The sequence below is a fragment of the Polypterus senegalus genome, chromosome 9 (genome assembly GCF_016835505.1).
Source record: "Polypterus senegalus isolate Bchr_013 chromosome 9, ASM1683550v1, whole genome shotgun sequence".
In the NCBI taxonomy this organism is placed as follows: Eukaryota; Metazoa; Chordata; class Cladistia; order Polypteriformes; family Polypteridae; genus Polypterus; species Polypterus senegalus.
The window spans coordinates 138,638,615-138,652,307 of NC_053162.1; the positions used below are offsets into that span (position 1 = coordinate 138,638,615).

The window sequence follows — 13,693 nt, forward strand, 5'->3', positions numbered from 1 at the left end:
CACGTACTACGAAGATATTTTAATGTCCCTTAAAAGTATTTTATTGAAGGTTGCGCATGGCGCAGCAAGCATCTTGCATGAGACATGAACAATCACTGTGCCACCGTGTTCCCATGTTTAATAACATGATTTAACTCCTGTCATCATGAAAATATCACGTATACATCTCAGTATTTCAATTATTTGGAGAGCTGTAATATCACGAATGTAATGGATTCTCTGTCCTGTCAGAGGAAGAGAAAGCTGGTTTAAGAAGCATGTAGTGATTCACACACATAGAGCACATAGAAGAATAAATACAAAACAAAGCATTTAACATGCTACTTTAGTGGGATTTGAGAAACTAGTAAATTAAATGATTTTAAGATGAAGTTTATGATGTTCTACATTAATGACAAAATAAACTATGTGATTAAAGTGGAAATTTCAAGATTAAAGTTGACATTTTGTGCTTTTTTCCCACAGTGTCCCTATTTTTTTTCTTTTCTCTGTACCCTAATAAGCTTTCATATGACACTCAGACAGTGGGCTACGACTCGCCTTTTCATGGCGACTTTGATATCTGACAACTTCTTTATTTTAGGCACTGTGCGACTTTGTGAACTTGAGCTTTCGAGTTTCTCCAACACTCTATGTCCCTCGATCAACTTCCTTTTGTTGTTTATACTACTGTTAAAAACCAACAAATAGTACATTATTCCTTGCCTCCACTTGGTATTCGCTGAAATTCTTAGATTTTCCCCTGTGCTTTTCCCATTGTCTTTTCACAGAAGGCTGAGCTTAAGGGCTATTTACATTGATTTGCATATTCAAATAGGTGTATTTCTGGATGGAGTTGGGGCGGGATTGCAGGCATGTGCACATGCGTTACTTTTCATGCTGACTGGGAATTATGTAGCGGAAGAACGTGAAAGTTTGCATACGCACAGATTTATGTATCTGGATTTTTCTGTGCGTACGCACTTTCCCGCTTTTGTGCTTGCGCCATGTTCGAGTGTGAATTCTATGCACGGTGTTATACTTGAGGCTCCTGGTGTTGGAAATGTACAGGACTATGGTTCTCAAACAGTCTGAAGTCTCCAACCAGCAGTAGCTGTGGAACGAAAATCTGAGAAGAATATTAGAATGAGGCATGACAGTAATACATGGTAATGATACACTTAGGTTATACACTTCAATTCACTTAACTTTTGTGTCATTCTTGATGTCACCTGTATCAAACCAGATAGCAATCTTTTACATTTAGAGTGTTTCAACAAATATAGTCTTTAATACAGAGAAATAATACATTTTCATTGTGGACTTGATTGTTTGCAGCTTCCTTGTGCCTATTCCTTTTCATCACTTCTTACAATACACACTACTTGGGCAAATATGCACAACAATAAAACAAAGGAGGCAGCCGTTTGCAACCTTTCATTGGGGGTGGTGTCCTCAGGGTGCACATGCAATTACAACGCTCTGAAGAATTCTCTCCCCTCTGGGGAGGGATGGACTACTTAGAGTCACGCAGAAGAGGTTAGGCTTGTCATTCATAAAGATTAAAATAAGGAGTAGTCAGTTGATTTTTTTTTACCAAACTTTAAATGCAATATTTTCAACTTGAACTAGTAAATTTTTCAAACTGAATAATTGAAATTGATAATCTCACAATTACACTAAGTAATTTTTTTAGTTTAGTCAGTCAGCTTAGTCACTGTTTCCTTCAAAGTTTATTGTAAGTCTTTGAATAGAGTAAATGTACACCTGTAGTCAAAGTACATAGACATAAGGAGATAATACAGGAGAAGCTACTGAAGGACTTGTAATTGAGACCAATATTACATTGCTGCAAGTTTGTTTGTTCATATACAGTAGAAACTACAAAATAATTCAGCACAAAGCAGCTCCACCAATAACACTAAAAACAGACCTTATTGAAGAAATGGACCTACAGTTTAGACTGTTGTGTCTCCCTCAGAATAGCACTCAGATTGCAGTGTTTATCTGCAAACAATTTAACAGTAGCAATATTAGTACTTTTCAACCATCCCACCAACTCATTTTGTGAGAGCAAGTATCCTATCCTGACAGAGCGATCAGTGTGGGCTGTCTAGAACTGAAGAGCAAGTAAGGAGACAACTGAGGAAGCTACACACAGGAAAAGTTGCAGAACCACATGGAGTCAGTCCTCGAATTCTTAAGACTGTGCGGACCAGCTTTGTGGTATCCTCTGTCATCTGTTCAGTCTGTCCTTGAAACTTCAGAAAGCTGTGGAAAACATCCTGCATTATTTCTGTTCCAATGAAGGCAGGTGCCTCTTTACCTAATGACTACAGAACATGAAGACTTTCAAGAGACTGGTCCTGAATTATATGAGTCCTCCTGGGCTCACTGCAGTTTACCTTATCAGGCAAAGACTGGAGTGGAAGATGCAAATATCTATTTGCTCAACATAGTAGTAAAGGAGAGAGATGAAATGAAACTAAGTGCCATTATGAACAATGGTTCCATCCATTTTCTGACACACTAATATTAAGTACTTTCAACCAAAAATACAAGTGTGTGAAGAAATGCTATTTGGGCTCCTTTATACCAACAGCAATATGTCAGAATAATACCTTGCTGTGATTGTGACACACAGTTCAGAAGCTTTCTTTCTTTTTAATTTTCTTGCTTTACAGTCATTGGATCAAAATATATGTATATATGTTTTTATTTATTTACTTACTTACCTATCTACATATTTATTTATTTATTTATTTAAAGAGCTTCTGTAAAAAGCCAAATTTCACCCTGGGGACAAATAAAGGTCTGTCTAATCTATTCTAATTATGGATGTGATGATATTTATAAGCAGGGGCACTATGTTGCCATAAAACGGGATGGCAAAAAATATCCTAAATTATAGACAAAACAATAATAATTCAATCTGGCTGAATTCAATAGCCTACCATTTAAACATTTAAAACACTTATTGCTTGTGTTCAGAGATTGGTCATTGGTACCAAAACACTCAGCAGCCGTGAACTGTAGTAATTCTTTTATACTAATGAGGAGCCTGGTCTTTGATATGCAACAGAATTACATTTTTGAATAATTATTAAAAAGCTTTGAAGTTTATATATTCATTTTTATTTACAGTAAAGTGAACATGTGTGTCATTTTGAATCAATGACAAGATTATTGTGGACTGCATGATTTGCTGATCAATTTGAAATGCTTGAAACTTCCATTTGTAGTGTTTCTCTTTTATTAAAGAAACAACCATACCAATAACAACAATAAAAATAATCTAAATGGACTGGTATAGTAGGCACAGATGTATTAAAGTAACTCTAAACAATCAACACATCAGTGGGACTGTAACTCTAGGCCTTGAAAACATTGATAAAGACTCAACTGGAAGAATCCTAACTCACCTGTTCTAAGTTAGTGGGTAACTGATGTTATATACTATTTGAAACTGGAAAAAATCTAATTAGATCTGTACAAAACCTTTTCAAAACCTGGCAGGATCTAATCAATAACATTTTAGAATTAGCATTTAAATTGAGGAAGCAGGTTGTCTCCCCTCTTTTACTCCATTTATCTTTATTCATTTATTAATTTATCTATTTACTTATTTTTACTAGCTTAAAGTTTTATACTGCTGGCCTAGCTCTCTTTCTCGGGGGTGGGGGCTGATTTGTTTCAAACCTTTTTTTTGTAAAACTTGAGCTATTTGCATGGAATGTTATTTGATTTTAATAAAATCAATAAAATTATAAAATAAAAAAGTTGATTTAATCAAAGTACTGTATAAGCATCTCCCAATTGGGCTGTTGTGTTAAAACTTAGTAAACGTCATCCTTCAATGTTCACTATCATCTAAGAATTGACTAAAGGCGCTCTTCATGGTTGTTCCTGGCATACTAAAAAGAATTCTATAGTTGTTTTCTTTTATTGTGCACATACTTTTTGTGAACATATCAAACAGGAATTAAAGGTCAATGTTTAATAATGATTATTATAATTTGATTACATTGAACTTTGGGAATACTGGGCTAGTTAGTTTATTTCTGGGACCTAAATTAAATGTATATGTTTATGGTTTATGTGGCTGCTTTGCTAAGATTATGATTCCGCTGTCACCATCACTGTAGGCTTGTTGCTAGGCTGTCAAGTTAAGTACAAAGCTCCCTTCATAAGTAGTATATAGCAGTGTATAAGCTCACACACATCTGGTAGGGATTTTTCAGTTCTTTTGTATCATTGCAATTCTAGCACTGAACTAGTTCTGGAGGGACAATATTGTGGTCCACGGCTGATTGACGTTTTAAATAAATAATTGCCAGACTCTTGTCTTCAGGATAACAGAACAGATGAATTAAAGGATAATCAAAGAAAGAATTTACAAATATATTTGGTCATAAATTATTAGTAAACTAGGAAGGATGATTTCAATGTAAATTGCCTCTATAAATTAGTCCTATAAAATCTTTTTTAAATGAGTTTCTCTGTAGTTCATCACTGTTTGATTGAGCAGAATTAAAACTTCCTATAAGCCTGCAGTTAAAAAAAAAAAATTACAATGTTATTTTCCAGTATAACTCCAGTGCCTATGATGATGTCACTTCCAGTTCCAACCTTTAAAACCGCCATCTTTACTCTTATGAGGCAGTCCTGTTTTGGACCTGAAAGCAACTGAACAAACTTACCCAATTGCAGGGTGGCTGTCCCAAACCCTTGATGTCTCCAGTTCATTAATATGACTATATATATATATGTATATATATTGTGGAACAGGCCCAGGACACAGACAAACGGACATTGTTTTGCACCCAACACACACGTTTATTTACACGAACACTATATACAATATTTATAGGCTTTAGTGCACGTCCCAGTGCCTCCAGCACCGATCCCCCAAAAGTCCGAGCCTTTCACAGTCTCTTATGCCTTTCTTCTGGCCGCCTCCAGTCTTCTCTCCAGCTCCGTCCTCTTCCACCCGACTTCCGCTCTCGAATGCAGGGAGGCGGCCCCTTTTATCACACCCCGGATGGGCTCCAGCTGCTTCCCGGAATTCCTCCGCGGACATGCCCCAGTGTGGCGGAAGTGCCGGCTGCGCACCCGGAAGCCCTCCGGGTGTTCCCTGTCTTCCTCCCCCCAGCATTTCCTGGTGTGGCGGAAGTGCTGGGCTCCAGGTTTCTTCAGGCACCGGGGCACCGCCTGGCGGTGGCCATGGGCCCCTTCAGTGTTGGGCTTCCAAGTCCCCTACCCGAGGCCACCAACAAAACCAGGACGGTCGCCCCCTCGTGGCACCAGCCCTCCTCTGGTCCCCTCGGGCATCCCGGCTGGGCTCCATGTTCAGCCGCCTGTGACAATATATATATATACTGTGTGATAGATAGGGGTTGCTCTCGCTCCCTGGAACCCTTGTCCACGACTCCAGACACCAGGTAAAAGTCCTCTTTTCAACTTTATTTTTATGCCACAGTGTACAAAGCACACTCTCCACCACAATACTCATAAACAATCACAATAATAACTACAAATACAATCCTCCAGCTCCCAGACGCATTGCCACCCTTCCACCCAGCTCAGCTCTCCGTCTGGGAGCTCCCACAGTCCTTTTATATTCCCTGACCCGGAAGTGTTCCCAATCCCCAGTCCATGTGATTCTCAATCACTTCCGGGTCAGGTAAAAGCTCTTCTTTTCAACCCGGAAGCCTGTTGCTCTTCCTATGACGAACTTCCGGCTCATAGAGCACGAAGAAGTCCTCGGTCCTCCCTGCAGCTCCCTCTTGTGGCCCCCATGGCATCCAGCAGGGCTGTGCATAAAAACCACATTGTCCATGATGCCCTGCTGGTCTTCTGGGAACCTCCATGCTGCAAGGAGGGCTCCACCTGGCGGCTTGGGGGTATTGGCCGGGATAAACGGCCGGCCATCCACCACAACTGCATATATACACACACAAAATTCAACATCTGTCTGTCTGTCTGCTTTTCATAAGAGAACTATTTAACGAATTTAGATCGGGTTTTTTCGTTTGCGACTTCTTTCATTGTGCTAAGTATCATAGTTTGGTTGTAGAACCAATTTATTTGCACAAATCCGAGAGAGCAGCTGTGGGTGAAGGGGATTTTACTTATGTAATACTCTATCTGTGTTCATATCATTTAGTACATTTATAATCCTGTTTGCCATATCTTTTAAGACTTTTATGTTAAAGGATTTTCCTTATTTTACTTGCTGTTTCATTCATCACGTTAAAGTGCACTTTAAAAATGAAAGACATTTTAAACAATGGTGACCTCCAGAAACTGCAGCAGTTTATCACAGGAACAGATATTGTAATATACAGTGCATCACAAATGCATTTACGTACTTAAGAGACATGCATTTAAATGTTTTATATAAATGCTTTACATTTGGACCACAGGCCAGTAAGGTGACTTACTCAGGGTCACAGAGAGTTGTGGGTGGACACTGAACTGGCAGCCAATCCACACTACAGTAGTGGCTGTTGTTAAAATGAAGTAATCAGTGGCTGGCATACATTGTTTTACAGTTTATGTGTCAAATGAAGAAGGCAAGGTTGCAAATACCGAAATAAGCAAGTTTCCAATCCATGTTTCTTTAAAGGTGGAGTCATTAAGTACGTTTTAAAGCTAGATTCAAATAGAAATGGTAAGACGCTGTTATTACTTCCATCCATCCATTTTCCAACCCGCTGAATCCGAACACAGGGTCACGGGGGTCTGCTGGAGCCAATCCCAGCCAACACAGGGCACAAGGCAGGAACCAATCCCAGGCAGGGTGCCACTCCACCGCAGGCTGTTTTTACTTTTTGAATGTACATTTTATTTTAATGGAATCTATCATTTTCTGAATGTATTTAGACATTATTCTTTATTTAATAAATTTCTATGATATTGCCACTGGCAAAATCAAAATGAATGCAATATATGTAATGACTTTGTAAGAACAAGTACATAAAAAATATAGTTAATGATGTGGAAGTCTTGGTGAAATAACTTCTGTGGAGAATGTCTCCCATAATAATTTGAAATAACATGTTTTACCCTTAACACTTCCAAAAGTAAAAAGAATACTTAAAAATGACTACACTTAGAAATCTAAGGGGGTTCTATTGTTTCTGCAGCCCAAATCTTCTGCATCTTTGAAACCAATCATTCTATAATATTGAAACATTAATATAGCACTTTGAAGAACCAGGGATAGTATGTAATATTCCTGTCTGGAATAGCAGAAAAAAAGTAATTTTTTCTTATAATAATAAATTCTAATTTTTCATCAGTTCTAAAACATCTCTTTAGAGTGACATTGTTGTGAAGTGGGTATCAGTGCCATATTACAGCTTTTGGACACGGGTCATTTCATATGTTTATGTTGGTTTTCTCCCAAATGCCAAAGGCATGTTATCAGATTGACTGACAGCCCAATATGAAAAAGAATTCTTTCAAATGAACTGGTGTCTCATCCAGTGATATATATTTTTTTTCACTAATTACTCTAGGTTACTACAACCCATTATTGAATATTCAGCCAAGAAAACAACAAGGTCCAGGAATAGCAGAGCCAGAAAAGATGTTTACAAAACCTAAGTTTATCTGTTATCCTGGATGATTACTATCACTGGTAGTCAAGCATTAAATCACTGGTCCTTCAGACTAACTTAAACAATATGTCTTATTTTTGGGAATCTGCCTTATTAAGCAGTAACTTGAAAAGTAGTCGTGTTTCACTGAGTTCAAATGAAGAAAACTGTTTCTTTATTTAGCTTGACCTTAATGATGTAAAGCCCTCAATTTTCTAATTATTTATTATTCCTTTCAGAGCTAGGTTATAACTGCAGTGTACCTGTTAAAGTGTAATGAAAATTTGAAAATTTTTGACTTCTGACCTGTTTGCTCCCACAAGCAATATTAGTTATAAAAATGATTCCTTTACCATATTACTCTATGATCGATTGAAGTTTCATCTAGGTGTTGGTTTCTTCACTAAACAAGATAAATAAATTTGAAAACTGGCGGCCAGATTGTGAGAGTTCCATGCTTATCATAAAGAAAAAGTAAACTGTTGATTCAAATTTAAGGAAATGTCCCCTATGGACATATATATTAATGATTGTTAATAAGTCTGTAGCAACAGTCACATGGATAATCAATATTGTGTTAGATTTTGCACTCCTGTTGTGGCAACACTGCACAGAAAAAGTGGGGGCTGACAGAGAGAGAGAAATCAGCTGGTATCACCAGTGTTCAGAGATGGGCTCTTCGCAGCTGACTGGTGGTGCTTGCCATTCAGCTCACTCTGCAAAACACTCACTTTTGAACCAGAGCTTGTAGGTTTGTAACTCACCACTGGCAGTTCACCATAATGTAATCTTTAACTGAGATGTTTTGTGATATGAGTCAACAGCAATTTAAGAAATGTATTATTGAGGGAAGAGTGAGACTCAGCACACTCTTACTAGATTGGTCTACTTTCACCTTGCGATTAATGCAAACACACAGATCCTGTTCACACAATTGCGTTTGAGTGATGCCTAACTGCTAGTCACTCTGTAGTATTCCATATAAAATCCCTTCTACATAAGTACATATGAGTGATGCAGACAATATCTGTCACTCTTCAGTACTTGACAAAAGGATTCAGTATATCTCATGAAGGCTCATTAGGTTATAAGAGTTGTCTGACTATTGTAACTAAGATTGGGAGCACCTGATAGTATGCTGCCACACCCACCACATAACAAACCATATGGATTGGGACCCAAGTTCAGCAGGTGACACTTCAGCACCACACTGCTACAGTGTGAGTTTTTTTTGTGGTGACTGGAGTGCCAATCCTGCCACCAATTTTAACTAAAATGACTATAAATTCCTTGGATAACAGGACTGATGGATTAAAGGTATATTAAAGAAAGAATTTACAAATATATTTGATCATAAATTATTAGTAAACTAGAGAGGATGATTTCAATGTAAATTGCCTCTATACATTAGTCCTGTAAATTCTTTTTTAAATGCGTTTCTTTGTAGTTCATCACTGTCTGATTCAGGAGAATTAAAACTTCTTATAAGCAGCCTGCAGTTTAAAAAAAATTAAAAAATTTTTTCCAGTATAACTCCTTAATGTTTATACCATTTACCATGAGTTTGTGTGGCTTCATCTTTTACTGGGAAATTACATGTACAGTATGTCTGTCTGCTTTTCACGAGAGAACTACTTAACGGATTTAGATCAGGTTTCTTTGCATAATTTGCTTGAACATTCTAGTTGATTTTGTGACTTCTCTCTTCGCGCTAAGTATTATAGTTCAGTTGCGGCACCAATTATTTGTGTAATCCGAGAGACAGTCTGGAGACCGAGGGGAGGGGGAGGCGGGACCTCAGGAGTAGGGAGCTGGGCAGGGTCATCCTCACACACGTGCCAGCCTCCGTTTGAGTCGCTTTACCTTTCACCACGTGTTGGAGCGTACCCGTTTGTTCAGCAGACATTATCATCTATAGATTGTTAAAGAGTAACGTTTGACATTTTTGAGAGAGAGATCACAGCTACGTGTATTTTAGAGGGTACCTGTTTATTGGCAGAGATATCATGGCCATATGCTCTTCTCTCCCATCAGAACTGAACACGATCAGATACAGTGGCAACGTTTGATGTTGGAGCGTACCTAACTTCTACTTGGCCAGAGATACTGTGGCAACTTTTTACAATTTTGGCAGAGATCACAGCTACATTCTCGCCCCTGATAGCAAAACTAAAAATATTATATATCAAGGGGCCCTGGGATACGAAAGCTATCACTATAAATTTTTCTCAATACAAATTATTAATTTTTTTTTTAATATTTGATTGATTTTTAAAGTTTATCCTGTTTCACTACTATGCAGGCTTAGCCACGGGGGACAGCTAGTGTTTAAAAAAAAATAAAAACTGAGGGGAGGGTGATAATAGCTGGAGGAGAAACAAGGTATAGCTGACAAACATACATGATAAAAGAAAGAAGCTTTCTACTGTGAGTGGTATGTTTTGCTTGAGTTCTCAAGAGAAATGCATCTCTAAAGATGAATCATTTTTGTACTGGAGTGTGAACTATTCTATGGCAGGATACAGCAGCTTTCTTATATTTGTGGCAACTTCCTGAGGACATTATACTTATAACACCATTTCACATTTGAAACTGTGAGGCTTCGAATTTGGATTTTGTGTTCCAGCTTTACATTTATTTTGGGTTTAGTGCCTATATTCACACAATTAATTATTTTTTATTTTATATTTGTAATTAATTTAGATAATGTTTAAGAAATCCTCTCTTCACTTTGACATTAAAGAGTGATGGATACCTTTGTGATTGATTATTTTGTGTTTTATTTTATGATTATATTACATTGCAGGGATCTGTTTCTGCTTTTTTGTTGATCAATGTAAAAAAAGCAAAGAAAATTCACCTGTGATTCAATATTGCATAATAATAAAATGAGCAAAACTTCTAAAGAGGTGAAGTTTTTATAGGCAGTGTATTTACCATATGTTGTTTAGGGAGGGGTGGTTTTGCATGGTAGTTTCTGTTTTTTAAAGTTAATAATGTTATTAATGAACTCATTTTTTTCTTACCAGTTACTGAGTGCTCTTCTGGGATTACCAGTGAGTGGGCCCATAAAGACAAAGTTTTGTCATGAAGCTCCAGACTCTTTTTTTTTTTTGTTTATATTGATACTAGCTGTGGTATGAGATGACATGTTCTGCTTGTGGTCTTGCACTGGTTATAGCCCAATTCCTGGGATGTGGTTGAAGCTTTACACCTCAGCATATGTTTATCTTGTCTTTCAAATTAGTCATGCATTACCTTTCTTTTTTCTTCTAGGTTTTGCTGTCATTAGCAACAAATATAAACTTAGAAGTACTGGATTTTGAAGGTAAAACTCAAGCATACTAAAATAGTGAGAAAATGTTGTTATACAATATATTAATAAGTGTATTTTGAATTGCCAACAAGTAGTACAGTACTGGGATGGACTTTAGCTGAATAGAGTAGTATACTTCAACCCTATATATGCCTGAATACAGAGGCGGCCTTAGGGGTGTGTGGGGCCTAGGGCTGACCAACCTCACGTAAACACTGTTAACGGTATGTGTGGACTGTATAAACCTGCATGCGAATTTAATAAAAATAATGTTAACATACACTGGATTTTCTCATTACAATATTCAGCTACATTTTTGCAAGATAACATGCAGAATTTATCAAAATATAACTGGAGAATATAACTTGACTAACCCTCTTGAACGGTATGCGCGGATCTCAAAAGCGGGGCCCCCTTATTTGCAGGGCCTAGGGTGGTCGCCTCATTTGCCACCCCCAAACACCACTCTTGCCTGAATATCATGTTTGCAAGGATATTTGTCATAATGAATTTCTTGATTACCTCCCAGACTGTATGAGAGTTTTTAGCTTTATTCTTAATTTTTTGTACATCTTATAATTCTGAAAACCTTACACCGAGTGGACATATTTTTAGATACACCTACCTTACCCACATAAAGCACTGGTAAATCAGTAATCAGTAAAGATAATACTTTCAGGAAGTTTGTACAATTCTGAAAAAGATAATATTTAGGTTTTTTTAAACAGGGCAAGGAAGTAAGTGACAGTTGGGGTGGCACTAGTGCACTAAGAAAAGACATATTGCTAAGATTTATAAATTAGGACGCCACATGCATCTAGAGAATTGTTGAAGAAGGAACATTGATATAGCTTTTCCACACCATGATATGTACTATAATTATTTAACTGAATACATTTACCTCACAGTGTGTTTTTATAACATTTATCCCTTCATTTATAATCCCAACTAATCCTAATTGTTTCTAGGTGTACCTTTAAACAATTAACACTCATAAATATTAATAGTGTGTCAATAATGAGTTGCTATCACATTATAATTATGCTATGTTGGTATAAATGTTACCACAGTCCAAAAATATTTTTTATCTTACTGCCTCCTGAAGTTATAGTTTTGAAAAAGTGCCCAACTGAAGTGTCTCTTGAAGTCTGGGATGGTAAATCTGTGATTGTACATACAATGATTTTCTTTTGTGGATTAAATGACAGCTGATAAAATTTTTTCAAAACAAATGAACTTTTCTTCTAGTTCTGTACAGCAGTAACTGAGGTAGAGCCTACCAGGGTTGGGGTCAATTCAGTAATGAACTTAACAATTCCAATTCAAACAACAACTACAGGAAACTGAATTGGAATTGAATTGGAGTTTCAGGAAGTAGAATTCAATTCAGTGAAATTCTTCCGAATTCCATTTATTGCTGTTTCTGAGCATTTATTTGAGATTACTTGTAGGGACATACCTTTGAAGTAAATAAAACTGTGAACTGTACATTAACAGTTGATAAATGATGAGTGACACTGGCCATAAATATCTGAATACACTATTAATACCAGTAAATGATTACCAGTTCAATGTGATAAATATTACCACATGATAAATGTCTCAAACTACAAATTAATGAGTCATGTTCATTCATGTATTTAATTCACATATGTTCACTTTTATTGCATTGAATAATCACCATTTCCTGAAATTTGTTATCACTAAGATTGCATCTCTCATTGTCTAAATATCATGCATCTACAGCAGTAGATGAGGGAGGAATAGCTAGATACTGACATGCAATTTGAACTAAACAGGGGAACCAGCTCTGGCTGTCCTTCTAGTACAGGAGAGGATCAGACTTCTCAGTATGGCACAATAGGCTCAGATATGTCGATATCTCCTTTGGTGCTGGGACTTGGGTGTCCATAAATGCAAAAGTTTTGTTCTCTTTTTTGGTGGTGCAATGCTTCTTTGGTGAAGAGAGTGAAAGGACTTTCTTTGTTGGAATGTCTTTCATGTTTTGTCTTTCTGCACCCATGCAATCCAGAGTTCATACACAAATCAGATCCTCAAAACAGTCCAAAATCATACACAAAAGGTAATCCAAAATCAATCAAATTCTTTCCAATCAAACTCACAGAAAATCTCCAGTCTTACACCTTTAACATGGGCCCTAATTGGCTTTCATTTACGCGTATATTCATAGGTTATGAACCATCAGATTGCAAGGAATTCTGGAAAACATTGTTTTAATCTAATTTAACCAAATGTTGTTTTAGTACATTAATGTGCATAGTGACACATGCAAATGAGACAAATCAAATTTCATATTTTACTTTTTATGTATAACGGTGACTTTTGAAATTAACATGCATAATGGATAAAATATACACTACTCGTATTTCTTTTATATGTTTGTGATTTATGTGATTCATAATACGTATATAATGTACATATAGTGTAGACTATATAGCAAATCAAGTGAAATAATCTTAGAAAGTGGAATTCATGAATTGAACTGAGAATGAATGGTAAATTTCAATTCATTTCCAGGAATTGGAATTTGAATTCAAATTGAAAGCAGATGAATGGAAATGGAATTGGAATTGAAATGAAATGTCAGGAAACAGAATAGAATTCAAATGAACTCCATGAAATTCTTGTAATTGTTGAATTCCAATACCTTGTTTAGATTGGAATTGTTGAATTCATGCCTGAATTGTCCCCAGCCCTGTCCATTAGCGTACACAAGGTTAGGCAGACTATAATTTCTTCTGCTTTTCTAATGTCTAAATCCAGGTCCATTATA

The 13,693-nt window shown here is 36.8% G+C and overlaps 1 protein-coding gene across 1 annotated transcript in view; it reads left to right on the forward strand.

Moving 5' to 3' along the window:
• LOC120534916 (NF-kappa-B inhibitor delta-like) overlaps window positions 1-13,693 on the forward strand; it is a 181,030-nt gene that overhangs the window by 152,886 nt on the left and 14,451 nt on the right. Inside the window, exon 8 of the mRNA XM_039762421.1 lies at window positions 10,860-10,911. Within this exon, the coding sequence (XP_039618355.1) occupies window positions 10,860-10,911 (52 nt within the window). The remainder of the gene's footprint in view (window positions 1-10,859; window positions 10,912-13,693) is intronic.